Source organism: Mastigoproctus giganteus, chromosome 1, assembly GCF_048544385.1.
Source record: "Mastigoproctus giganteus isolate SK-2022 chromosome 1, ASM4854438v1, whole genome shotgun sequence".
In the NCBI taxonomy this organism is placed as follows: Eukaryota; Metazoa; Arthropoda; class Arachnida; order Uropygi; family Thelyphonidae; genus Mastigoproctus; species Mastigoproctus giganteus.
In genome coordinates this window covers 41728758-41756116 of record NC_143575.1, presented here as the reverse complement: position 1 = coordinate 41756116, position 27359 = coordinate 41728758, and the positions used below count along the sequence as shown (strand labels likewise).

General features: G+C 36.7%; 1 protein-coding gene across 1 annotated transcript in view; it reads right to left on the bottom strand.

Annotated features, from left to right (window-relative positions):
- Positions 1–24703, bottom strand: part of Tdrd3 (Tudor domain containing 3) — a 147081-nt gene extending 122378 nt beyond the window's left edge. Inside the window, exon 1 of the mRNA XM_090379789.1 lies at positions 24338–24703. Within this exon, the coding sequence (XP_090235915.1) occupies positions 24338–24372 (35 nt within the window). The 5' untranslated portion in view covers positions 24373–24703. The remainder of the gene's footprint in view (positions 1–24337) is intronic.
- Between the last annotated feature and the right edge of the window lie 2656 nt (positions 24704–27359).

Sequence of the window (27359 nt, the reverse complement as noted above, 5' to 3'; positions counted from 1 at the left end):
ATGGGCTTGGCACACCCAGGATCCTGAGCTGGATATCATCATTCTTTTTCTTGGTGATTTCCTTCTACTTCTCTCTCTCTCTCTCTCTCTCTCTCTCTAATGTTTTTTGGCTGGTGCAGCATAAGCCTCAGGCTTCCTTGCACCATATGGCTAATAATAATAATAATAATAAATGGAGAGAATTAATCCTGGAAATTAAAAACTGAAAATTATACAAGAGGTTGATAAAATGGAACAAAGTAAAATGGACATTGCAAAGGAACAGCAATACCCATTTACTTGCTCTGTCTACAAAAATCGAAAAAAACTTGAAGTGTGTGATATTAGAGCAGCTATAAAAAACAGGAAACAAATTTGTGGTGCAAAACATGATCTAGAAACAAAACTTTGAGTGGTACCAACAAATACGAGCATATAATTTGCCAGTATCAGGTCCAATTTTGTAAGAAAAGGCTGATTATTTAGCTCAAAAACATGGAATTAGTGACTTCAAATGCAACAGTAGCCAGTTCCAAAGATTATTTTTATTATTTTTTTTTTTTGGTAGTTGTTGGCGCATAGGCTTCGGTGGCCATAATGCACCTTCCAAGGTTTTTGCAGTACTTTGATCCAAGCCCAAGGCGGGAATCGAACCCGCGACCTTTGGGTTGCTAGGCAGGCACTTTATCCACCCGGCTAGCCCGGTCGGCTTTTCCAAAGATTAATGACAAGACTAACTTAGTTTCACAAAATGTTTTCAACAAGTCTCTTTCAGCTGATAAAGAAAATGGCTACAGACTTGTTACATTCTTTATGATCCATTCTTGAAAAATATGGAGCAAAGAATATTGCTTTTAATCTTTAGGAGATGAATATATTTATAATTTGCTGCCAAACAAAACACTTGCTATTCAAAGGGAGTTTTATAATGGCAGAAAATTTAAGTAAACAGAGAATAATGATTCTGTTTGCTTAATTTTCCACCTAATTAATTTTCTATTTTACAACCAACTTAGTTTTCTGTTATGCTGCTGTGTAGATGGCAGAACAAACTACACTTACCTGCGGTTGGTAAATTTCCAAGACAAGATGTCTTAAAGGAGTTAACCAACTTCCATGTAATTATGAGGTCAATCAAAGTGCTTCGCTTACAGCCAAAATTTTTCAGACTTGGTAATTGAAGGTGTGGATAGAAGAATGGCTTCAAAAAAACAGAACATTTTGATGATTCTAGATCGTTTCACAGCACATTCTGCTGAAGAACTTAAGTTGATGAATATTGTTATTTTTATATGGCTATTGTTTTACCTCTCAATACCACCAGTTTTATTTAGCCACCGGATGGGCATTATTTACAACTGGAAAATAGCATATACAGGTCACCTGGTGAGGTACTTGCTATGAAACACAGTAGGAAGGAGCAATTTGAAGTCAAAGTGGAGCAATCTTGAATGCAATCTGAAATATTGTTATTGCTTGGGACAGTACTGTATTAAGTATAATAAGCAACTGCTTCATAAAGAGGAAAATATCATCAAAAACATGGTCAAGCAAATGAAAGTGATAGCAACAGCAAAGAATGGGGGCCTTGAATAAAGAAGCATATGAATTTTGTTGGTGAATTTGAGGAGTTTAAAATGGATGAAGTTACTACCACAGCAATGCCAATACCATAAGAGCTGCTGACAGGGCTGTTCTTACCAGGTTCATGAAGTGCACACTGAACTCTTGTTAAGGGATTATGCCCTGAAATTATCAGGTAGCCTATATCTTTAGGAGGTGGAACAAGAACAGTGAAGTTTATTAGCCATCTTAAATCAAAGTATAATACTATTTGTTGAAGTTTTATGCTAAATGTAGCATTCTTCATAGTGCCCAGTGAGGGGCAGAGTTGGTGCAATGCACTAAGGGTCTTTTACTGTATTAATGCCCTTTCTGTCTAAATTCACAGAATAAATTTCAGCCACTTGAATTGAATCATACTTTCTTTTTTTAAATTGATGTAATTGTTTTTTTTTTGTGTTGGAGATATGGCGGACTTTCAAGACTTGACCATCTTATGTTTTTATTAAACTGCGGTGATGGCTAGTGTTGAACTTGGTGCCAAACATTGACCTGATGACTGCACCTTAAATTGTCAATCTGTTTCTGGTTCTATTTGGCTTCAGATTTATTAGAAATATAATGTATGGTAAGTAAAACCATCTGGGTCAATAAAGTGATTATTATGATTATTACTCAGAAATAGTGAACGTAATGCATTAGTTCTAGGCTTCTAATGGTTAATTTGGTTAATAATAAAAAAATTTATCCATTTAAAGTTACTGTAAAGCTAAAAGGTCTACTGTTATTCCTGGTGAATATGGATGAAGATACTACTGCAGTTATTATGCAGTTTGAATGCAATTGCTTCTCAAACATTTATTTACACTTTTTATAACAAAATTTCAAAAATGTTTTAAAATATAAATATTTGTATAATGTAGTTTTACACGATATTTGTAAATATTGGAAATTAGACATCCATGTCTATTAATAATCTTGTAATTTAGCTAGTTAGTTAGCAGTTTTACATATACTTTTTCTTTTGGATGCAATGGAATTTTGCAAAAATTGCACTACCTTATTTGGAACTTAATGTTGAGCTAAATAAATTGATGTTTATTTTTGAAATTTACTATGGAGGTTGCTAATTTCCTGTACTTAAATCCCTTTTATGAATAGCATGAATTTCAAGTACATAATATAACTGGAAATAATATTTATTGCATGTTTATTCTGTCCCCATCTATAAATGAAGATCAACCTATTTGGCGATAGTACACAGACAGTAATATTAAATAACAATCTATATGTTTGGCAGGAAATACAGTGGCAGACAAAAAAACTGCATCACTTGTGAATTTTGCAAATACAGTAATGTGTTTTGTGCTGCACTGTGGGTTGCAGAAATGTTCGAAATGCATTTGTTAGATTGGGATATATATCTCTGTGAATGAAATCCAATAAAAAGACTCCACCTGATATACCTATTTGCCATAAATATCTTCGCAAAGGATAAAATGCATAATTAATGGAAATATAAGAAATCATGCAAATGGCAATCACGACAACCAAACATACATTTTATTGCATTTATGTGTACAAACTGAAATGACAAATTAATGTAATAGAATTATGTACTGTAAATCAGCAAAATAAGTCCTCAATATTTTGTTCCTCGTTGACTGCAATTATAGCCTTGCAATGATCTGGCATAGAGTTAATCAACTTCTGGATATACAGTTGCCCAATTTCGTTATACCACACCCTTACAATGCTGTCCTGGAGCTGAATCTTACTTGTTGACTTCTGAGCAATTTTAGATGATATTATGTAGCAGCAATTTTCAATAGGGTTAATATCTGCACTGTTCAAATCCGGGCCAGTCCAACACCGTAATGCCAGCATTTCTGAGATATAACTTCACTTTAGAGGAGAAAATCAAGGGAAAACTTTGGTGTAAGTACCATATTTCCCCATGTATAAGACGCACCCTTTTTCGAAAAATTTGGGGTCTAAAAACTGGGTGCGTCTTATACAGTGGTTGTAGTTTTTTTTACTTGCATTTCTCGCTTTTTCGCACTTGTTGTCTTTGTGCTCATTGTTTCGCACTTGTTACTGGTATATTAGGTTACCTTTTGCCACATTCTGCCCAGAAATAGCTCCGAAAAGATTTTCATACAGTGCTGAATTCAAGTTAAAAGTGATCCAGTTTGCAAAAGTGAATGGAAATCGTGCTGCTGAACGCAAGTTTGGTCCTCCTCCAACTGAGAAAACAATCCAAGACTGGCTACGGGAAGAAGAAACCCTACTGAAAATGTCACGGCAGAAGAAGGCCATTAGAGGCAAGTCAGCAAAATGGCCTGATTGAAGGTATGGAATGGAATGGAATTGAAGATATGGATTGAGGAGTAAAGGGCAATTAGAATTTCTGTGTCCACAAAGATGGTTCAGCATGAGGCAAGAAGAATTGCTGATGAAAAAGAAGTTACTGATTTCAAAGGAGGACACAATTGGTGCTTCAGGTTCATGAAACGGAATGGACTAAGCATGCGTACACGCACCAGACTTGCCCAAAAGATGCCTGAAAGCTATGAGCAGAAGGTCCTTGAATTTCATCATTTTGTCATTCAATGTCGGAAGACACATCAGTTTGAGATGGGACAGGTTGCAAATATGGACAAAATCTCCCTTCAATTTGATGTCCCAAGTAACAGAACTGTTGATAAGAAGGGGGTGAAAACTAACTGTGAAGACAAGTGGACATGAAAAGAGCCATACAATCCTCGAGGAGTGATTGTCCACGTTCATGACAAGGGTTGGATGGATCAGGATGGGATGAAGATCTGGTTTGAGAAAGTTTGGAGCAGGAGACCAGGTGGGCTCTTACGCAAACCTGCCCTATTGGTGCTTGATCAGTTCAGGGCACACATAACAAAAAATACAAAGAAGATTGCTGCAGAGCAAAAAACAACTTGCCGTCATACTTGGAGGCTTGACATCCCAGCTCCAACCACTTGATGTCAGCATTAACAAACCCTTCAAAACTGCCATGAGAGACGAATGGAACCAATGGATGAAGTCTTCTGGGGACAATTTGACACCAGCAGGAAAAGTGAAGAAACCAACTATAGGAGAAATTTGTACCTGGGTGAAAAGATCCTGGGATAATATCAAGATTGAGATCGTTGTCAAGTCACTTAAGAAGTGTGGCATTTCAAATGCCATAGATGGAACTGAGGACGAGGCAATATATGAAGACAGTGATTCATCATCAGACACAGATGAGGACAAGCTAATGGATGGGAGTTTTGACAGTGATGAGGAGTTGTATGAATTTTATGATGAATAAAACTTGAGTTCAATAACTTTATGTAATAGATTTTTTTTCAAATTTTGGGCCCCAAAATTAAGGTGCGTCTTATACATGGGGAAATACAGTTTGTTTTAAGCCCCTTGTGAGACAAGAAGACAAACTCATCATTAAATCTAAGTAGCATAAAATTACCAATTTTAATGTGCGGTAAGGTACTGAGTCCTGTTAAAAATGCAGTTTTGGACATCTGTGTGGTGATTCCTAATAATGGGTTTCAAGCACTCCTCCAAGGTAGCAGTGTAGTTTTCTGCATTCACCGTCCATTAATAAACTTAATTCGCCCCACCCTTTTGCCTGTTATGCATCCCCAGACTATCTGACTGGCAGGTAACTTTACAGTCGGTGTTATGCAGTCAGGATGGTATGCCTCCATTCGTCTTCTGATATATCACTTCCCATCTGAGCCATGCAGTTCGATTCATCAGAAAAGATGAGTGTCTCACTGCCCTTTTGTCCGTGAAACATGCATTTTAACCTAAGCAAACTGCTTCTTCCTCATTTGTTGGGTCAACAAAGGCTTCTTCTTGGGCCGATAGATATGAAGACCACATTCCGAAAGCCACCCTTGAATAGTTCGTGCACTTGTTTCAACACCAGATCCATCTCAACGTCCAGTTTTAGATCAGGAGCACTGGCATGGCAATTACAAAGGCATAGCCATTTCAAATATTGATCTTTAGAAGGCGTTGTCCCTGTCTCTCTCTCTTACAGCCTGATCCAGGTCTTCTCTTCTCTTCACCAGTTTCATGCTTTAATTTCAGCACCCGGGATACTGTTGACTGGTGGCAGCCTATTTTATCAGCAATAGCACATGTAGAAAGCCCTTCCTGGGACAGAGCAACAGCTACACTTTTTTTCTTGGTGTTAACTGAACATATGGTGGCCATGCCCATGCTTACACCTCCGCAAAACAAGATACTAATGAGTGTCTATACCCTTCCAATGCCGTATTCATAGAAATAGCTGATGCAATACCTTGCAATTATTGCTTGATGCAATATTTGAAGCATTATCTGATGCAATACCTTTGCTTTGTGACTAACAAAATTACTGTAATCAAACAATATCTTATGTGTTTCACTACAAATGTTACTTTTTTTAAGGTGATGCAGTGTTTTTGTCCACCACTGTATGTTAAATAGTGATATTCTTAAGGAACTTAAAATTTACTACTTTGAGAACTTAAAATAGTGAAACTAATCATTGCAGATACTATTAGTGACGAGAAATGTTTGGTTCAAGAGTTAAAATAATTTTAAGGTAATGTCTATTTATACTGTATATTTATGTACAGTAATGAAATTTCTTTTTTACATGGAATAATATTCCCTATAGTACAGTACTGTAACACTTTTTAATATAAGAATTCTAATAATTTCTATTTGTATTTTTTAAATGAATCGAATTTAAATGCCTTTTTTAATTAGCTGTAAGAATTCTATGTGAGAGTAAAATGTGACGATTTTCATTGATTTAAGTTGACTAGTTAATTAAGGAGTTTTGGTACAAAAATTAGCATAACTAGATGAGCTTTAATGGCAGAAAAGTATACTTAGAATCTCACATGTCGTGCTATCCACAGTCTGCTAGATGTTGTTATAAATTCTAATAATTAACCAAATATATTTATTATTAAAATTTACTTAAATAAGGAGGTCCCACAATTTTTATAGCATTGTTTGTTTTTCTTTGTTGTCTACTAAATCACCACCTTGAAAAATATCCTGGATCTGCCCTTGATGTTTTATTTGTAGTCTTTATGACATAAGGGCCTCTAGGCCATATTGTGCCTGTTCATGATTTAAATAAAATAAAGTGCAGCCATTATCAACCCACTGCAGGGTGGAAGCCTCCTCAACAATTCATGCTGAGGGAAATGGACCATAATCTGCCATGCTGGTCCAGTGCGGGTTGGCAGATCGACCGTATTCAGCAGTCAGGGGCTTGAACCCCGTCTACTCAAAGAGTGTGTACTACTGCACTCCCGCTCCTGACCACTCGGCTACAGAGGCCTCTTCATGTTTATGATTTACTTATCACTAATTTCACATGTTATAATGATCAGAGACTATTATACAAATTTACAAATTTATACAAATTTACACATTTCAAATAGTTAAACAGTTCTTCAAAATTTGCATCTCTGCCAAGAATATATGATAAAGTTAACGGGGTCCTGCAAGTTGGATAGAGAGCGAAAGCTGGATTTTTCGGATAGTTGAATATTAGCATTAGTAGAGGCATATGATGCAAGAAAGCAAGCTTATACAGCATCAGCCAAAAAATTAAATAAAATAAAATCCCTTCCCATTTCAACAATCCATTCACTTCAAATGTTTAGTTCTGCCTTGAACTTATTTAAGTTGCTGACCTCCACTATAACAGATGGAAGTATGTTCCAACTATCAACCACCAACTGGCTAAAGGCGAATTTCCACACATCTATTCCTCAATTTGAATTTATGCCTCCTCAAGTAAGTAATCTGATTAGCATTGGGCTTGCTCAATTCAGGCCTTATACACCTCAATTAGATCACTTAGCAGGTGCCTAATCTCCAGAAGCAGCAATTTGCAGAACTTAAGCTTTTCTTGATAACACCAACAATTTGTTCCACTCCCAAATCCCGTTGCTCTTCTCTGCACTTGATCCAGCAGCTTGACATCTTTCCTAAAATGAGGCCTCCAGACCTATACAGTACTCAAGGTGTGGCCTGACCACTGCATTGTACAGGGGAGGCAATCACCCCCTTAGAGGTGCTAGCAAAATTCGTGCATATCATTGACAAGACACCATGAGTTACTCTTGCAGCCTTTTTGCACTGCTCAGAAAACTTCATATCTGACTGCACAATTATCCCCAGGTCCTTTTCATTCTCCACCACCCTGAGTGTAGTACCACCCAGTTGATACGTTACTCTGGGGTTACTGCTACCCATATGCAGTACTTCACATTTGTCATCGTTAAACTTCGGTTGCCACTTCTCAGCCCATCTGCCCAACTTTTCAGATTCTGTTGCAGTAGCATACTATCATTGCTGTCATTAACAACCCTGCCAAACCTTTGTATCATCAGCAAACTTAGACATTAACTCTGAAATACATTCATCAATATCATTGACAAATATCGAAAACAACAATGGGCCCAACACCGAACCCTGGGGTCTCCACTAATAATGCTAGTCCATGAAGAGCAGTGTCCATTGATAAACACTGTCTTCTCCCACTCAACCATCCTTTTATCCATTGTAGCAACTTGCCCTTAATGCCATACTGCTCCAATTTGTACAATAGTCTTCCATGTGCCACAGTATCAAAAGATTTCCTAAAATCCAAGTATATGATATCAAAATTATTCTTTGCACCCAGTTCTTTTGTGCCCATGTCATAATATCCAATCAAATTTGTCAGACAAGGCTTTCTTTCCCTTAACAAACCCATGCTGTGTCTGAACTATAACTGCAGTCTTGTCTAGATGATCCTGCATCACTTCCTTAACCAGTGACTCCATTATTTTCACTGGACCAGAAGTTAGACTAACAGGTCTGTATTTACTTGTGTCACCCTTTGATCTCACTTTGTGAACTGGGGACACATTTGCACACCTCCAGTCCATGGGGACCTCCCTGGAGTCCAAGGAAGCTTTCATAATTAAGGCTAAGGGTTGCTTACTTCGTTTTGCTGCCTCCTTTAATATAACTGGATAGATCCCATCCACCCCAAGTGCCTTCCTTATGTCCAACTTCAACAATTTCTCCTCCACTATGCTCTCAGTTATTACAAAATCACTCAGCTACCTCAGTGAGGGAAATGCCAGAAGCTTGATAAACTTCTGGCATTCCCCACCTTGAATAACTCTCCACGTGTTAATGTAGATGCAAAATACTCATTCAATTTATCAGCTACCTGAACATGCTCATCAATAGTCAAATCATCTATATAAAGTGAACCAATCTAATACATCCCTTTCCTTCTAGAGTTTACGTAAGTAAATAACTCTATGTTATCTTTCTTTGCATCCTTTACCAGAGATTTTTCGTAATCAGCCTTCGCCAGCCTAACCTCCTTTGTACCTTGGCTACAGACTAACTTATATCTGCCATAGGCTTCTGTGTTGCCTGATAATTTATATGCATCCCATGCATTTCTCTTCACGGCCACAAGCCTCATTAATTCATCTGACATCCATTCCATTTAGGCCTAAACCTGGAACAGTATTTCTTAGTTGGTATGAAAATCCAAGATTAAGTCCCTGAAAGCTTCCCATTTAGAATCTGCTGTTGCTAACATCATCAGGTGATCCAACTGTATAGAATTTAAAAACTCTCTGAGACCACTGTAGTTACCTTTACAAAAGCAAAACCCTTCCCCTTACCTCTGATGGCAGTTACATCTTTAAGTAAATCCCACATCAGTACACTGTGATCACTTGCCACCTAGTGGTTCCTTTATCTGCAAATTTTTAATGCATGAAGGATCACTGCTGATAATCAGATCAAGAGTATTACTCCCTCTGGTTGCTTCTCAAACATGTTGCAGTAGAAAACAGACATCCAATAAATCTACAAAAGTTTTGCCAGTGTGTGGGTGACCAATCTATAAGTTCTAGTCAATATCTGGAAAGTTAAAATCCCCAATTATAAGACTTTCTGATTTACTGGTCCACTATTTCTCTGCACAATTGCTCATTATACTCATTAGATCCATTAAGCCTATAATACACACCTACTCTCATTTTCCCTTTCCCAGTGCTTATGTCACACCACACTGACTCAACATTGCACTGCCCACCAATATCAATTGGATGCGCTTACTTAGATTTTATGTTTCTTAAATAACAGCATAACCCCTCCTCCTTAACCATCCTGTCTATCCTTTCTGTACACATTGTACTTCCCAAATTCCAATTCTGCACTGCTTATATCCGTGTGGCACTATGTCTCTGATATCCCAACAATATCCGCTTTTGATGTCTTGACTAGTACTTCAAATATATCAAATTTATTTACTATACTCCTATAGTAAATTCTTATTTACTCCTATTCTTACTCTTAGTTACCCTAACACAACCCAGGTATTTACTTGTTCCATGATGACTCCCAGAAGCCCTTGAAATCCCCATTACCTCGCTTTCCAGGCTGCTGCTCATTCCTATAGAAGCAGTGCAAGAATCACTTTCACCTCTGCCTGTGGCTACTGTTAATCTATTAGTTTGTGAATCTCCCCAAGCTAGCAGTTTTCCGACCCACCTGCCTCAATAGCACCAGCAAATATCCTTGCACCCTTTCTATTTAAGTGTATCCCATTCCTGTAGAAACAATCTCTCCTCTTAACAAGCATAGACAGCACTGAGAAAAATTCTACCCATTGAGCCTTGCACAATCTGCCCAGCGCCGAATTGATTGACAAGGCTCTCATCATATACTCCCTCCTATCGTGTCTGGGCAGAATTGCAGACACTTTCAAATTGAATTCTATCTCGCAACTTTTTTTCAAAATTGACCTGTACTTGTTAAGTAAGTGCGCAGATCTCCTACTCTTAATGTCATTTGTGCCCACATGTACAACAATATTACCCTTTGTGTCCTTAACAGATGATATCTGCTCTATAATGTCATCAACTTTTGTCTCTGGCAGACATACCCTGCTTCTATTCCACCTATCCTTTTTTTGCACAATATATTTCCCATCTCCCTGACAACAGTCACCAACAATAACTAGCTCCTGTGGGACCAGTGCATTCGCCCTGAAGATTGGTGCTGTGTTGCCTGATGATCAAGGCAAGCTCTGGCATTGATGTGGGCAGCTGAGAGTTTGATGGGTCCCCTCAATTTAAGCCCTTCGAGGGCATCTACCCTGTCCTTCAAGCTCTCATAAAGGTCCATAACAATGCTGAGTTGGTACCTAACTTCTTCCCACTGCTTACATCAAGCACACACAAAGACATCCCCCTTGGCAACATCATGTACCATCCTAAAAAGGTCTGCAAACATTTCACAAGTTGCACAATTCTTTAGGCTGTAATGCATTGGAGAATCGTCCCTTCGGTTCTCCCCCAAGCCATAGCACTCCCGCTACTTTGTGCACGTTTTGCTGCTCTAGTCAGGGGCATGATTTCCATTTAAATGCGATTTAATTAATTAATAATGAAAATTAATAAGGTTAATAAATTTAATTGATTAATTAACTAAACTATACTTGACTATACAATACTATACTAAGCTAATGCAGTAATACGTATCCTGCTATAATAGTTTTACTTTATTGGGGACATTCAATAAGAATATGTCTTAATTTTAGCTGTGGCTGGCAAAAGTAACACTGAGGAGGATTCTGTCCTGTAAGCAAATACAGATGAGTTGGATGGGAATGACTGGTGCAGAGTCTTTTGAGAATCACTTCTCGGCTGCTCCTCCTGAAACTAGATACTCACAGCTGTGGCTCTTTTTTTTTTTTTCGTTATTAAAATTGACTTAAATAAGGGGGTCCTGTATAATTCTTTGTGGCATTGTTTGTTTTTATTTGTAGTATAATATGTCACCACCTTGGAAAATATGCTGGATCTACCCTTCATTGAATAATATTGTTATATAATAAAATTATCAATTAAATATCGGTGTAGATACACCATAGCTAGCCCTTAAATGAAAACTGCGATAGTAGTGTAAAAGGCATAATTTCATCTCATATTGTGATCATCCTTCACAGCAAGTTACCATGTATTGCACTACCTCAAATAAGTAATGCTTCACTAATAGAGAAGACTATGTTACTTACTCTCACTGGGCACCACCACCCAGACGGCACCGTTTAAAGGTTGTAGGCCTTTCATCGGTGTGTGGGCAGGCACCCTGGTATTGTAATCATGACAACCCAGTTGTGAAGTTAATTCCACAATATGAGAGACGCCAAAATATGTAAATTATAATACTATAATAAATCTAAATGCAACAAGGCATAATATTATAAGAGCTTAAAATTATCTATTAAATATCTGTGTAGATATACCATAGATAGCTCTTAAATGAAAACTATGATAGTAGTGTAAAAGGAATCATTTCAACTGTATCTCATATTGTGATCATCCTTCACAAGTTACCATAAATTGCACTATCTCAAATAAGTAACACTTCACTAATAGAGAAGACTATTAGCATTAGCAGAGGCATATGATGCAAGGAAGCAAGCTTATACAGCATCAACCAAAAAAAAAAAAGAAAAAACTTCCCATTTCATCCATTCGCTCCAAATGTTTGTCTAGTTCTGCCTTGAATTTATTGAAGCTGTCCACTTCTACAATGACAGATAGAAGTCTGTTCCAGAAATTAATCACCCGCAGGATAAAGGAAAATTTCTGCACATCTATTCTACAAGTGTCTTTCCTCAATTTTAATTTATGTCACCTCGGGTGATTAATCTGGGCAAGAGGAAGAATCCTATTAGCATTGAGCTTTCTCAAACCATTCAAGGCCTTATACACCTCAATCAGATCCCCTCGCAGGTGCCTAGTTTCCAGACAATGTAATTTGCAAAACTTAAGCCTTTCTTCATAACAGCAACCCTTTGTTCCATTCACTAATCTTGTTGCCCTTCACTGTACTTGTTACAGCAGCTTACATCCTTCCTAAAATGAGGCCTCCAGACCTGTATATAGTACTCAAGGTGTGGCCTGACCACTGCCTTATATAAGGGGATAATCACCTCCTTATCCCTGCTAGAAAAATTCCTGTATATCATTGACAAGACAGCATGAGCTACTCTTGCTGACCACCTGCACTGCTCAGAAAACTTCATATCTGACTGCACAATCACCCCCAGGTCTTTTTAATTCTCTACCACCCTGAGTACAACACAGTTGATACATTACTCTGAGGTTACTGTTACCCATATGCAGTACTTTATATTTGTAAATGTTAAACTTCAGTTGTGACCTCTCAGGCCATCTGCTCAATTTTTCTAGATCCTGCTGCAGTAGCGTAGTCATTAGTGTCATTAACAACCCTGCCAACATTTGTATCGTCTGCAAACTTAGACATTACGCTGATATATACCTTCATCAATATCATTAATAAATACAGAAAACAACAATGGACCCAACACTGAAATCTGGGGGGGTCCACTAATAACATTAGTCCACAAAGAGCAGTGTCCATTGATTACCACTGTCTTTCTTCTCCCACTCAACTATCCCTTTATCCATAGCAGCAATTTGCCCCTAATGCCACACTGCTCCAATTTGTACAGCAGTCTTCCAATTGCAACGGGATCAAAAGCAGGGCAGTACTTACACTTCTCGGGGGCCCAAGGCACTAAAGCTCTTGTAGGGTCCCCTTTAAAGATACCAGAGACCAAAAAAAAAAAAAAAAAAAAAGCTTGCATATATAAATATGATCAGGAAAAAAAAAAACCAATTATTTTTACCGATCTATTTAAACACAAACATGAGGTATGATAACCAGCAACTATGGCGGGTCATCACGTGGTCAACAAATCAACTTCCATCACCATGTTTCGTGACCAGCTTCTCATGATGTGAAATGAGTAGCTCCTCATTTCACATCACGATGCTGGGTGAACACCATAAATTTGGGCCCCCACCCCACTGGAATCGAATCCAGGCCACCGGCACCATCAGAACCGAGCTCAGGGAGCCCAACAATAATAAAGTATAATGCACAAATAAGTACAACAAATTAATGTAATTACTAATTTTCTTACAAAAACAATATCAAAAATTGTATTACAAAAATATTACAGAAACATTTACATCTTGTTTGTCAGCAGTAAATAACAGCAGGAACATTATAAAAGAGCAATGCAATAGCTAAATTATGAGTTCATACAATTTATTTGCATAAATATTTTTTCTTTAGCTTTACCTTGGAAAATATCTATTAAAATCATTGTAATTAATGCTATTTACTAGTCCAGATTCAATAAATAACAATGACAAATTGCTCATTTTATCTTGAATTAAACTATTCCTCAAATAGTTTTTTTACTCGTATGAGAACAGAAAATGACCGTTCCCCACTTGCATTATTAAAAATATTTTAATATTGTTTCAACGTTTGGAAATGTAGATCTTAGTCCATTATTAATTCATATTATTTTCATTCATATTATTTTCTCCTTTAATAAATAGTAAAAATTGGATAACTTCATCTTTAAACTTTTCCGGGTCAATGTTGTTTTTATATATACTTATTAATTTATTGATATTAGTGTTGAATTCAGTTTCATCTAAATCAAGATTTATAAATATTTTAAAAGTATCTGAAATATTGGTGTATACTTCGGTTCGTCTATTTATTTCAGCAATTAATCGTGCATAAACAACACTGAATGTATTGATAATAAACACTTTGTTTACTTCTAAAATTACTTCATTATCTCTCGTTTCGTTGCACATAGTTTTTCTTTTTTTAATTCAATTTATTTATCTTTGTATTGCCATTCGTCAGTTAATAAGTTACCTTCTCTGTCAATAATATTAAAATTGTTTCTAATATGCAAAATATATATCCATGTAATGATTTCAAAAGATCAGAACCATGTAATAAATTTATTGCAGGATCTTGTAATGATTTACTTGTTTTATTTAAGCTATTTAATATTTTATCTCAGAGGACAGTAAGTAATGCAGTTTCATACTCAACAATTTTTTAAAATTAATTTAGTACATTCCAGATACACTACTGATCTTTCATGTTCACTTTTTGATAAATTATTTAAGGCTTCTTTTGTTAATTTATAACCATTTTGAAGAGCTCAGATAGCATCAGCCCTAGCAGACCCATCTTGTATCGCTTAAATTTTTCAGTGTTAGTGAATTTCTTCCTAAATATTGATTTAAGACATTCTATCTTCTTGGGTCAGCAGAAAAAAAAAAGTTATATAAATTTTGTATAAGTGGAAAAAATGTGCTGCAGTAGAACAAGGTTCAGCTGCATTAGTTCCAATTAAATTTAGAGAATGACTAGTATATGGTACATAAAATTCAGTAGAACTATGTTGCTTCAATCTGGCTTGGGCTCCTGAATACTTTCCTGCCATATTTGAAGCATTACTGTAACTTTGTCCTTTGCAATATCAATTGATAAATCTCCTAATCTTTTTAAAATAGTTTTTTCTATATACAGTAGAGCGGCAGTTATCTGGAATAATTGATGTCAGACCTCTTCCGGATAGCCAAATTTTCCGGTAAGATTAAATAAATTTAATCTTACCTTATGTTTAAATTTAATAAGATTAATTAAATTTTAAAAAAAATTATATAAACCAATCTTGGAAAACAGAAACATCCATCTAGGCATTTTTATGATTTTTGTACAAAACAGGAAAATTAGAAATATTTTTAAATGCTCTCGGTTTTTTCGACTTACCGATAACGAGCACAGAATCTGTGCGTCCAACTAGAATTTGCACACATAGCAATTGTTACTTGCTCTTTTCTCATCTTAAAACCTGGTGCAGGCATTTCTCTTTTAATGGCTAGGGTTTTTCTCAATAATGCTTTCCATAATAAGCCTGTTTCATCAACATTATAAATGTTTTCTTTCTCATAATTTGCTATAACTGATGCAAACTTCTTTTTCAAAAGACACCGCTTCCGATTCATCTGCAGAAAGTTTCTCACCTTGAATATCTAGTTTACGTATACCATGTCTCAATTTAAAGTTTTTCAGCCAACCTGTGCTTGCCTTAAAATCTTCATCATCTCTTAATTTTTGATTAAAATCCAATGTTTTTTCAAACAACATTGGGCCAGACACTGGTTCACCTAAACTTCACTCTGAAGAAAATAAAAAAATAAAGTGAGTACACTCTCTAAAACGGCATTTTCAAGTTTTGAGTCTTTTTTCTGCTAGATCCTCCTTCCCTATTCATAATCTACACAAATTCTCTTATAGCATTGGAATTTTTCTTGATGTCGTAAATTGAAGTCCCCACATTAAACTCTTTGGAGAGATTTCCTAAAATTTCACCTTTTCTAATTCTATAAATAATTTCCGTTTTTTGTTGCAATGTTAAAACTACACGTTTCCTTTTCGTTCACATTTTACCGTAAAAAAAAATGAGAAAAATAATAAATCGCACAGTTTTGGGCCGATATTATTCTTACCAAATCTGGAGATAAACTAATCTGAAATTCACTCGTGGTTTCCAAGAAAACCTAGTAGTCACTGAAATATTTTTCTTAAGCATGTTTCTGAAGGTCACATAGGATTCTAGAGGTCACAACCATAAAACAATTTTCAATTTATCGGGCTTTGTTTGTACAATCCATTATAAACAGGTAGTAAACTCGATCTTTCGCTTATTATAATTCAATTTTCAATTTGCAAACATGATCACTATAACCGGAGCTTACTGTACTACCGTTAATAAAAAAATAATAATAAAAACAAGAACAGCCTTTCAAATTACTCTGGATAACCAACGTTCTACTGTATTCAGCATTGTGATGTTCTTTAGGAAGGAAACCTAAAAATCATTCTTTGATCATACCATTTTGTGATACATATCTTATAATAAACACTAACTAATAAATGTGGCTAATGTCAGGGGTTGAATCAACAATAATAAAAAAAATATATTTTTATTCTTGAATTTCAGAAACCACTTTTCAAACTTTTTCTGCCACCAATTCTATAAATTCATCATAGGTTTCATGTGAAAGGTAATTGGTTTTGCTGGGTCCACCATTAGCATACATGTCTATGTAATTTCTTTAAAAATTATCAAATTTACTCAAATATTCTAGGCAACTTAATTACCACCATGTTCCATATAAATTTTATCATTACTGCCCCTAAATCCTAAACCAAGTTTACTTGAAAGCTGAACAGCAGCAATAATTCTTTTTAAAATATCTCGCCAATAATTTTCTTCAGACTGAATTTGTTTCATTAGTTCCATGTCAATACGACTCAAAATTGGACATCACATACACACATAGCATTAATGTAATCTAATGAAAAAGACCATTCACCACTTGCATTTGTCACAGGTATTATGAGAAATATTTTCAGAATTATTTCAGCATTCGGAAATGTCGATCTAAGTCCATCATTAATAATATTGTACATATACTCAATATTTGAAACATTTTCTTTTTTGGCATAGTTGCTGTTATTATGCCTTTTTAAATATTAATACATTGTTTTAATTACTGCTTCATTTTAATTCCTACTTCATTTAACTTGTTTGTTTATTGACAATTTCAGATTTTTAATTCAAATGAGATTATAGTAACATAGCTTAAGAGTAACTGATATAATATAAAAAATAACTGATATAATATAAAAAATTAACACTTGAATCAATTCATATTTTAAGAGTGAGAAAACAAAAAGCTTTCAATAAGGGAAACGTATGCCACAGTCAAAATAGATAATGAAACATTACATAGATATATTTAAATTTTCTGTTACAACAGAATCAAAATTTATTAAACTACAACCAGGACTGCCGTGTGCAGGTATTCAAGGGGGGGGGGGGGCAATTTGGGTTCGATTAGTTGAATATTAAAATTTAAAAAAATAATAAATAAATAAATAAAATATAGCCTATATTATTTTTTTTTTTTTCACAGAAAGGCTCAAATTCTGTAACGATACCCCTCATGTTACACTACATGATGGACATGAACTGAGAAAAACAGTTGTAATTAGAAGGAAAAAAAAAAACACTTATTAGAGGGGTCATATTTTCAAATCAACTTTCATTTTTGTTTAGTGAAAAAAGGTTAAGTTTTTTTTGTGAAATAACACTAATAATAAAATGCATACTTCTTTTACCAATGAAAACAAGGGAAATTAAATAATATAATTAAATATATTTTTCCGCTAAAGTGAATTTTTCTTAATAATGCTTCATTATTTGCTATTTCTTTGTAAAATTCTTCACAAGAATTAACAAAATTGCATTTAACTTGTAGTTGCTTTCAGCGTTTCTATGTCAGTTGTGTTTTTGTTGATGTGATTTGTTGTGAAACTTATTTACTACTGAAACTCTTTCTGTTGTACCATTGGTTTTCCCAGCTTTGCCAATAACTTAATGGTTATATCTGGAACTGTCCCACATAACCCAGGATGTCTGGTCACTTTAGTCATGTCTATATTAGTGCAAAGTCCATGTCCAGCGTGGCATATATTTATAGTTTACAATACTAAAGGTAAGTAATATTTATTATATTGTTTAAAGATTTAGCACATTCTTCAAAATATTAGTGCATTTACTTTTACAGAATAAATAAATAAATTAGGTATTTACCAGGGACAAAAAAAATATTTCGTTCGTTTCCAATTTGTATGTCCCCACCTAAAAGAATCCATTGTCGTTTTCGTGAATTGAAATTAAATAACTGTTAAAACTGGTTCTAATATTATTTATTTTTCACAATACATAACAAAAATATAAATAAAAGTCCTATAATTACCCTAACTTAAAATTAGATTTACATTCCGCACAATAGATAAATATGCTTTCTGATATTAAGTTTTCTGAGCAGTGCAGATGGTCTGCAAGAGTAGCTCATGGTGTCTTGTCAATGATATACAGGAATTTTTCTAGCAGGGATAGGGAGGTGATTATTCCCTTGTATAAGGCAATGGTCAGGCCGCACCTTGAGTACTGTATACAGGTTTGGAGGCCTCATTTCAAGAAGGATGTAGAGCTGCTGGAACGAGTACAGAGAAGGGCAACAAGGTTAGTGAACGGAACGAAGGGTTGCTCTTACAAAGAAAGGCTTAAGTTTTGCAAATTACAGTGTGTCTGGAGACTAGGCACCGGCGAGGTGATCTGATAGAGGTGTACAAAGCCTTGAATGGTTTGAGCATGCTCAATGCTGATGGGATACTGCCTCTTGCTCAGAATAATCACCTGAGAGGGCATAAATTCAAATTGAGGAAAGACAGATGTAGGATAGATGTGCAGAAATTTACCTTTAGCCAGCAGGTAGTTGGTTGGTGGAACAGACTTCTATCCCTCCCTTGTTGTGGAAGTTGATAGCCTAAATAAATTTAAGGCTCAGCTGGACAGATATTTCAAACGAACGGAGGGGTGAAGTGAAAGGGTTTTTTTTTTTTTTTTTGGCTGATGCTGCATAAGCTCGCTTTCTTGCATCATATGCCTCTACTAATGCTAATTAATATAATTTAATATAATACCTGAACTAAACTTAGCTAATTATTATATTTTGAAATTCTGTTGAATCCCCATCATCAAGGTTTGTAACCATTTTTTTCTCACACAGCTGGCCTCTCAGTATAGATTTATAACAAAGATTTATATCTTCAAAATAAAAAAATTGAGCAGGACTGTGTTGAGTGAATGAGCAAGTCAGATTATCAGCCCAATATATGATAATAATGTAATTAAAAAGTATAATACAGTATTATTTTTTTTAAATAAAAGATACCGTATTTCCCCATGTATAAGACGCACCTTAATTTTGGGGCCCGAAATTTGATAAAAAAAAATGTATTACAAAGTTATTGAACTCAAGTTTTATTCATCATAAAATTCATACAACTCCTCATAACTTGAATTCAGCACTGTACGAAAATCTTTTCTGAGCCATTTCTGGGCAGAACGTGGCAAAAAGTAACCTAATATACCGGTAACAAGTGCGAAACAATGAGCGCAAAGACAACAAGTGCGAAAAAGCAGGAAATGCAAGTAAAAAAAATCTACAACCACTGTATAAGACACACCCAGTTTTTTGACCCCAAATTTTTCAAAAAAAGGTGCATCTTATACATGGGGAAATACAGTATTTATAAAATTTATTCACACTGATAGGTGTTTAACCTTTATAACTGCAGATTACTGGTTTTTTTGTAATAATAAATGTCTTTTAGGGGATGCCCCTTCCCCTACCAATCTAAATAAAGATACCTGTAAGAATTTAGTAGAATAATAACTAGATTTTAGCGAGTTCTACCTTCAGTAGTATGCTTTCAATAATGAAATTCTACTTCAGGTTGAATTTTCTGAACAGATACCACTGATTCTAGATAATGAAACAACAGATGATACATATGTATATAATTAACCTTCATTCACTTGCACCCAAAATTGTAACAAAGACAATCACATGGTGTCTATTTAACTCTACTGTTGTGTTTTAATAATAAAAAAATTATTTTTAGCCTTTTTACAGAACTTAAAATGATGATTATTAAATATTATTTTAAAAACAAATTAAAATAAATGAGAGAAACCAATAATAATAATAAAGTTTTATTGTATTTTGTATTTTTATTTTGTATAGAGTATATTTTAAGGTGCGCAAAGTAAAACTTCCTCTTGCTCTCACTACATCACACTGTTAAAGCTCTTTGAACTACTCTCTCTCATTGGGGAAAAAATTCAAAATTCCTTTTACTAAGACTCTTGCAAATTCATTAAAGGCTATTTTCACACAAGTAGCCCTGGGAGTAAATGTATCAGAACAAGTCTTGCTGAAGACCTTGTAAGAAACTCACACAAATTATACTTAAATATACACTTAAATAGAAAGCATGCAAGAATATTTGCTGATGCTATCAAAGCAGTGTTAGGTGAGTCGGAAAACTAGCTTGGGGGATACACTTGCTTTCCAGGCATAGGTGAAAGTGATTCTTGTATTGCTTCTAATGGAATAAGCAGCAGCCTGGAAAGCAAGTTGCTGGGAGTCATCATGAAACAAGTAAATACATGGGCTGTGTTAGGGTAACTAAGAGTAAGAACAGGTGTACGTAAACTTGCAAGTACACCAATGCTTGGAGTATAGTAAATAAATTTGAAGTGCTGGTCAAAACATCAAAGGCTGATATTGTTGGGATATCAGAGACATGGTATCACACTGATATAAGGAATGCAGAATTGGAATTTGGAGAGTGCAATGTCTTTCCTTTCCTTCCTTAGATTTTGTGTATTTCTTAACACAAAATCTAAGGAAGTGCATCCAGTTGACATAGATGGACAGTGCAATGTTGAGTCAGTTTGGTGTGAAATAAGCACTGGGAGAGCAAAAATAAGGGAGTAGCGTGTTATAGGCATAATGACTGAAGAGTAGTACAAGGAACAACTATACAGAGAATTAGAGTGGGCCAGTAAATGAGAGTTTATTACAATTAACTTCCCAGATACTGACTAGAATGGATTGGTCACTCACTCACTCACTCACTCACACACAAACAAACACACACACACACACACTAGCAAGACTTGGGGATTTATTGGTGATTGTTTTCTACAGCAGCATGTTAGAGAGGCAACCAAAGGGAGTAATACTCTTGATCTGATTATCAGCAATGATTCTTCATGCATTAAGATATTATTATTTATTTGGTTTTTAGAAGCATTAGCAACTAAGACCCATATTGCTCCAGGGATATGCGATGGTCATTCCCTGACCTTTCCACATCCACCGTATTTGGTGGTCACGGGCTCGAACCCCTGTCTAATCAAGAAGCCCGTGCTACGCACTGCCGCTCCTGCTCACCTGGCTACGGAGGTGCCCCACATTAAGAATCTGCAGATAAAGGAACTACTGGGTGGCAGTAATCAGTGTACTGATGTGGAATTTAATTAAAGATGTTACACCATAAGGGGAAGGGTTTTTGCTTTCGTAAAGGTGACTACAGTGGTCTTAGTTTTTAAATTCTATACAGTGGGACCAATGATGATGTTACCAACAGCAAATTCTAAATGGGAAGCATTCAAAGAAGTAATCTTAAAAGCTACTAGGCTTTTCATACCAACTAAGAAATACTGTTAAAGGTTTAGGCTAAATGGATGCCAGACAAACTAATGAGACTCATAACAGAGAATAAAAATGCATATGATGCATATAAATTATCAGGCAACACAGAAGCTTATGGTAGATATACATGAGTCAGAGTGAGTCGGTAATCAAGTCAAAGAGGTGGGTAGGCAGACGAGGGCAGATTAGGAGAAATCTTTGGCAAAGGATACAAAGCAAAACAGCAAAGACGTCTTTATTTATGTAAATTCTAGAAGGAAAGGGATGAATCAGATTGGTCCACTTGATATAAATGGTTTGAATGTTGTTGTTGTTCCTGCTCAGACAGCTGACAAAAACTGAATGAGTAATTTGCATCTACATTCGCACATGAGGAATTCTGTAGGGAAGTGTAGGACAGAAGCATATTACACTCTAACAGGGAGCTAAATGATTTTGTAATAACTGAGAGCAAAGTGGAGGAGAAATTGAAGTTAAACATAAGAAAGGCACCTGGGGTGGATGGGTACTATCCAGTTATATTAAAGGAAGAGACAAAAGAAGTAAGCAAACTTATGCAGATGCTGTCATAATTAGTCATAATTATGACAGCATCCTTGGACTCAGGGGAAGTCCCCATGGACTGAAGATGTGCAAATGTATCAATAATTCACAAAGGGGGATCTAAGAGTGACACGAGTAATTACAGACTTGTTAGTTAACTTCCGTTCCGGGGGAAATAATGGAGTCATTGGTTAAAGAAGCATTGCAGGATTACCTAGACAAGACTGTAGTAATAATTCAGACACAGCAGGAGTTTAAGGGGAAGTTTTGTCTGACCAATTTGAGTGGACACTATGATGTGTGTCACAAAGGAACTGGATGCAAAAAATAATTTTGATATGATATAATTGAATTTCAGGAAAGCTTTTGATAGGGTTGCACATGGAAGACTACTATACAAATTGGAGAAATTGGCATTAAAGCCAAGAGAAGACAGAGAGTGGTAATAAATGGATACTGTTCTTCACAGACTACTCCAGGTTTGGTGTTTGGCATACTGATGTTTTGTATATTTATCAATTATATTGATGAAGGTGTATCAGGCTTAACGTCAAAGTTTGCAGATGATACAAAGGTTGGCACAGTTGTCAATGATAGTAAAGACAGTACGCTACTGCAGCAGGATCCAGAAAAGTTGGGCAGATGGGCTGAGAAGTGGCAACTGAAGTTTAACATTGACAAATGCAAAGTACTGCATATGAGTAGCAGTAGCTCTGGAGAAATGTACAAACTGTGTGATACTACACTCAGGACGGACAGTGGAGAATGAAAGAGACCTAGGGATAATTGTGCAGTCAGAGCAGGTCATGGGGTCTTGTCAAGGATATACAAGAATCTTGCTAGCAAGGATAAGGTGATCATCAATTTGTATAAGGCAATTGTCAGTTGTTGTGGTTGTTTGGTTTTTAGGAGCATTAGCAACTAAGGCCATATTGCTCTGGGGATGTGCGGTGGTCATTCTCTAACCTTTCCGCATCCTCCATATTTGATGGTTACGGACTCAAACCCCAGTCTAATCAAGAAGCGTGTGCTACGCACTGCTGCTCCTGCCCACCTGGCTACGGAGGTGCCTGCAATGGTCAGACCCACCTTATGTACTGTATATAGGTCTATAGGCCTCATTTTAGGAACAATGTAGAGTTGCTAGACCCAGTACTGAGAAGGGCAACAAGATATTATTCGTAATAACAAAGACATGTTCTTACACAGAAAGGCTTAATTTCTGCAAATTGCATCCTGTGGAGCCTAGGCACCTGCGAGGTGATTTGATTGGGGTGTATAAAGCCTTGAATGGTTTGAGCAGGCTCAATGCTGATAGGATTCTTCCTCTTGCTCAGATTACGAACCTGATGGGGTATAAACTCAAAGTGAGGAAAGGCAGTTATGGAATAGATCTGTGGAAACTTCCCTTTAGCCAACAGGTAGTTGATTGCTGGAACATACTTCCATCTGTTGTTGTGGAAGTTGATGGCTTAAATAAATTCAAGGAAGAACTGGACGAACTTTTGGTGATAATGAATGAGCGAAATGGAAAGTTTTCTTTCTTTTTTTTTTTCTTTTTTTTGATGGTGCATACGCTTGCTTTCTTGCATTATATCAGTCTACTAATACACAATCTCATTGCAGAACAAAATTTCTAGACTTGTATATCTTTCATTTGCAATAAAAGTGGTCAATGACCTTTGATATCAATATCCAACTAAACAATAAAATATACAAAAATCAGCTGGAAATATATTAATTGAATATGTAACTGATATCTGTGTATACATACTCCTTATTTATCAGTATTAAATTAATATGAGCTTTTGTATGTTACTATTGTTTGCTCTTCTCTGCTGATCTGTGTCTTCATGGTTTATGCTTCTTCATTAGACTACATATTGTAGCCGAGCAAAAGAGATGGATACTTTTTTTAAAAAAGATCTATAACCGGAATTGAGACAAAAACAACACTTTCCTATTATAAAATGTACAGGTAATATGGAATTATCACAAAATTTAATCGCCTATAAAGAATTCAGAAAACAGAAATTTTCAGTTAGGAAACATGCCAGGTGTACACCTAACAGAATTTGGCCTTCCGGAAGACTTCTAACTATCATATCTAAACTTTCATTTACAACAACTGAAACGAAACTCACCAACCCTTCTCCTTTAACTGTTCCTCTAGCGCCATCTTTTCAGCAACTGGCGGAGATCACCCCCTTTTTTTTTATTATTTTCCCTATATGTGTTGTTAAAACACCACTGTTCACCTTATTCGTAATAACTGCTCAACAACATACAACAGTTATTTCATTTCGCACTGATATAGCATTATACGATTTGAAGTTTCTATTAAGAGAATTAAAATTTATTTCACCATCTCACTGATTTCCCTAGTCACTTTTTCCACCAAAGTTAGCTATAAATCCAACTAAGTGTCAATCTAAATCATTATTTGAGGATTTAGGCAATGAATTAAAGAGCAGATGGATACGAATATTTCATACATCTTTTTCAGAACAACCACTAAACGGAAGTCTACGTTGGATACCGATGTGGCAATGATACTCTTGATTGTTAAGTCACATGACAGCTATGCACCAATAATAATTCGAGAATAATACATAGAAGAATTTTAAAGAGAGAGGCAAAAACATCACTTTCGAATTTATTCCGACAATGAAAAATGCCGATTCTCTACCAAATTTCGCCTTCACAACGTGCCAGACAAATCTATGGTGACTATAGAATATAATAATAATAATATTATTATTATTATTTCTCTTATATTATTTCTCCCTGATGGGGGATTCAATCCGTGACGGGTATTGCTACCAAGTACACAGGGTGGTTGTTGTTATGTCTGGTGTTACTGTTGGTCGAGGAAAATTCTGGCTATCATTCAGGTGCTCAGGATTGCTACTTTCTGGAGTTCCTTGTAGGTGTTCGCTGAGAGAAATATTGCTGCTAGGCTGTTATGTAGAGTCTTTGGCACAATACCTGTGGTTCACACGATGATCGGGATGGTCGTTACATGTTGCATTTGACACATCTCTTCTCTTAGGTTCGTATACTTCCTGATTTTCTTCCCATGAGCTTTCTGCAGGTTGCCAGTGTTGGGTACCGCTATATCAATCAGAAAGGTAGCCTTTTCCATCTTGTCTACAAGGGTCATGTCCGATCTGTTGTGCGGAATTGTCCTATCCGTTATATGGCGCGGTCCCTGTACAGCTTGTGGGTTGGGGTCTCTAGTAGTGCCTGTGGTTCCAACTTGTAGTGTGGTACACTTTCTTTGGTCAACTGGTATTTCTTTGCTACCGTCTGATGAATTATCCTTGCTACCTGGTCGTGTCTATGAATGTACACAGTCTCTGGGTGATCACCTTGCACCCCGCGGTGATGAGTTGGATCGTTTCTGAAGCCAGGTGGCATCGTCGACATGTATCATCGGACACTCCGGACTCCTTGGCGATGTATTTTCTATAATTTCTGGTGTTTATTACCCGGTCTTGGTTGGCGAGCATGAATCATTCAGTCTCTGGGAAGAGCTTCCCGTTTACTTTCATTTACAACAACTGAAACGAAACTCACCAACCCTTCTCCTTTAACTGTTCCTCTAGCGCCATCTTTTCAGATGGCGCTAGAGGTACAGTTAAAGGAAGCCATGCATTGGAAGCTGTTTTATCTATGTGATCTTGATGGGGATTATTATAGTGTCTGCCATGGAGTGTCTTCTCTGCCCATCTTTCTAGCTTCATTTGTACCTACTGGTTGGGGGACACTCCTCGCTTAGGCTGAGTAGGGTATAATGCTTGTCTATCTTCCTTATGGCCTGGTGGAGTGCTGCTGTGTGTTTCTGGAAGTAATCCTTCAGGTTAACAATCGCTGTCTTCTGTTGCTCAATGAGGTCTAACAGGCCCCTTCCTCCTTCTTCCCGGGCAATTGTCAGTCTCTCCACGGCAGATCGCGAGTGGTGTTGGCGGCTCTTGGTCATCATCGTCCTTGTCTTTTTCATGATATCTTGCAGCTCGGTGTTAGTCCAATCTATGATCCCGAAGGAGTATGTTAGCACTGGTACTGCGTAGGTGTTTATGGCTTTAACTGTGTTCCCTCCATTTAGCTGGCTTCTGAGCCTCTGATGGTATTTTTCGGTCAGGCAGGCCTCAATTTCTTTGTCTGCAATTGATGAGCCTCCATCATCCCCAAGTATTTGTAGGCCTCTCCCTCTGCCATGGCGTCGATCACTTTAGCAGTCTGCAGCTGGTAGTTTCGGTTGACTAATTTTCCCTGTTGCAGTCCGTCTGTCTTGCATTTTTCTAGGCCAAATTCCTGTTACTCTTGCTGGAGGTGCTTTTCGGTTCCCGCGTAGAGCTTGATGACATCGATGTACATCAGGAGGGTGAGGGTGTACGGGTTCTTTCTTCTTTGAGGTTATATCCGTAGTTGGTACTGTTGAGCATGGTGTATTGCGAGTAAGGTGAACCACAATGGGCTCAGGGCATCACTGTGAAAGACTCCTCTCCTGGTGGGGATTGGCAGGGTTGTGACGTTTTCGACCATAATGGTGGTGCTCCATTTCGCCATCCTAGGAAGTTTGTCACTATCGGATTGACTTTTTTAGATGTTCAGCGCCTCTAAACATCTAAAAGCTTGTGTACAGCTTGTGGGTTGGGGTCTCTAGTAGTGCCTGTTGTTCCTGCTATGAGGCCAGCTATGAGACACGGAGTCGAAGGACTTGCGATAATCGATTTAGGCTGCGTACATGTTGCGGCGCTTCTTGTAGGCTTGCCCCATAACCGTGGCATCTATGGTTAATTGCTCCTTGCATCCTTTGCTCAACCGCTTGCATCCTTTCTGCTGTTCGGCCATTATGTTTTGGCTCTCCAAGTGGTCTGATATCTTCCTCATTATGCCGCTGATCAAGATCTTGTACATTGTTGAGAGGCAGATGATTGGCCTATATTTCGCCGGGTTTCTTGTATCTTAGTCTTTAGGCTTCACATATGTGATTCCTTGAGTTAGAAATTTTGGGATTGTCTCTGGGGCACCTGTCACTGCTCTGCCAGGTGCTTGTGTGTGCAAGTGAGCTTATTCTACCAGTATTTGTGGACGTTACAATTCCTGGAGTTCGCCAGTTGTGAGAGTTCTTGATCGTCCGTATTACTTCTTCTTCCCGAA